The sequence below is a fragment of the Acyrthosiphon pisum genome, unplaced genomic scaffold, assembly GCF_005508785.2.
Source record: "Acyrthosiphon pisum isolate AL4f unplaced genomic scaffold, pea_aphid_22Mar2018_4r6ur Scaffold_20950;HRSCAF=22615, whole genome shotgun sequence".
Taxonomy (NCBI): Eukaryota; Metazoa; Arthropoda; class Insecta; order Hemiptera; family Aphididae; genus Acyrthosiphon; species Acyrthosiphon pisum.
This window is the reverse complement of record NW_021770363.1, coordinates 59,222-60,830: the sequence shown is the minus strand read 5'-3', so window position 1 is coordinate 60,830 and position 1,609 is coordinate 59,222. Positions and strand designations below refer to the sequence as shown.

The 1,609-nt window shown below is 27.4% G+C and overlaps 1 protein-coding gene across 1 annotated transcript; it reads right to left on the bottom strand.

Moving 5' to 3' along the window:
- Window positions 1-223: 223 nt before the first annotated feature.
- Window positions 224-1,022, bottom strand: LOC115034740. Its single transcript, XM_029492141.1, has 2 exons — window positions 653-1,022; window positions 224-577 (listed from the first exon to the last, which is right to left on the bottom strand). Exons 1-2 carry the CDS (start codon window positions 722-724, stop codon window positions 224-226), a joined length of 426 nt encoding a protein of 141 aa, XP_029348001.1. The 5' UTR covers window positions 725-1,022.
- Window positions 1,023-1,609: the final 587 nt, after the last annotated feature.

Genomic DNA, 1,609 nt, shown 5'->3' with positions numbered 1-1,609 from the left:
ACAATAATATACATTAAGTATATTACCTATATTATTATTTAGGTGATTCAAATAATGACCAAGTATAAACAAATAGAAAAACATTTTTTTTTTTTTTTTTTTAGTAACTAATGCCGAAATAACTATACAACTTACATTTTTAACAGTCACTTGCATGAGGTACATTTTATAATTAAATCTATCTATAATTCAACATAATAATATGTTTACATAATACATTTTTTCATACTAATATTATTTTTCTATTACTAGTGGAATACTTTTCCAATATTTCTGAAGAAGTAATTTTATTAACAACATCTCTTTCAATATTTAATATTGCTAAATCTGTAAAACGCTGTTGCTCCATGCTTGCCCTTAGCCAGTTTTTTAGACGACGCATTGACGAAAAGCTTCTCTCACACGTAGCAGAACTCACCGGAATTGTAAGAGCTACTTGTAACATTTTATACACGTTTGGAAATGCGGGCTCCTTACAAGTATCTTTAATAATGTCATGATTATAATTGGAAGGTAAGCAGTTCTTTAAAACAAGCATTTCCGATTTCAACAAATTCAAATTGATATTCATAACAACCTTAAATTAAAATAAAATAATATATTATTATAATGAATAACATACAAAAATCACTTGCACTATGATATAACATACTTTATAATGATTTATGAAGTATTGACTCTTTTCATAGTCCATTTCCATAAAACAGTCAATTGAACTGGCCATTTCAAGACTTTCTTCGGAAAACCTGTATTTTAGGTTATTGATAATAGTATCAATAATAGGAAAGTAAACTGTGCGTCTATAATATAATTCTACTGAATCTGAAGCATTAATTTGATCGTCTTGTTCAGCACCTGTTGTTGTTTCCAAATGGAATTCATTTAAATGAACCGGTTGAGCTCTTTTGCGTTTTGATCCTTTATAACCATTAACAAAAATGTAATATCTTTTCAATAAATAATTGCGAATAAATATGGTTTTAATACAAATTATATTATTTAAAACACACCAATGTGAGGAACTTCTAATGATATATTATGTTCCTCAGCTACAACAGTTGACCATAATTTTGAAAACTCATCATCAGACCTTAAGCATATAAAAGATTGGATGACCCCATTAACAACATTTCTTGCTTTACCTAAAGTTGCTGTTTTAGATTGTAAAGAAGTACTTAAAATATTTATAATGCCCAAAACTTCTTTTAATATAATAATAACAATTAGGAATTGACACTTTTGAATCTGATTTTGAAGACCTAAAACAAATAATAAAGTCATAATTGCCAATAAATTCTTATAGGTATTAAAATATCAATCAATTTGCATTACCTATAGCTTCAACAACATCTTTATCTGCTTGAATGTCCACTTCATTGTTCAAAAAATTTAAAATTGCAGAGTAATTTTTTAACATAGATTCACAGTTTTTAAATCTGCAAACCCAGCGTGTATCACACACCCTGAGAATGTTACCTTTCTTTAACCCTAATTGTAATTGAATTTTAACTAACTCAGAATTGTTGGACGGACGAGAAAAGTGTACATAAACAGACTCAAGTGTGTTAAAAACACTTCTAGCAATCTACAAAAAAATTTTAAAAAGTAA

Coding starts and splice junctions, on each gene's coding strand:
- LOC115034740 (XM_029492141.1), bottom strand. CDS start 724: ATGGCCAGTTCAATTGACTGTTTTATGGAAATGGACTATGAAAAGAGT. Junction 578..652: donor ACTTCATAAATCATTATAAA/GTATGTTATATC, acceptor TTTTAATTTAAG/GTTGTTATGAATATCAATTT.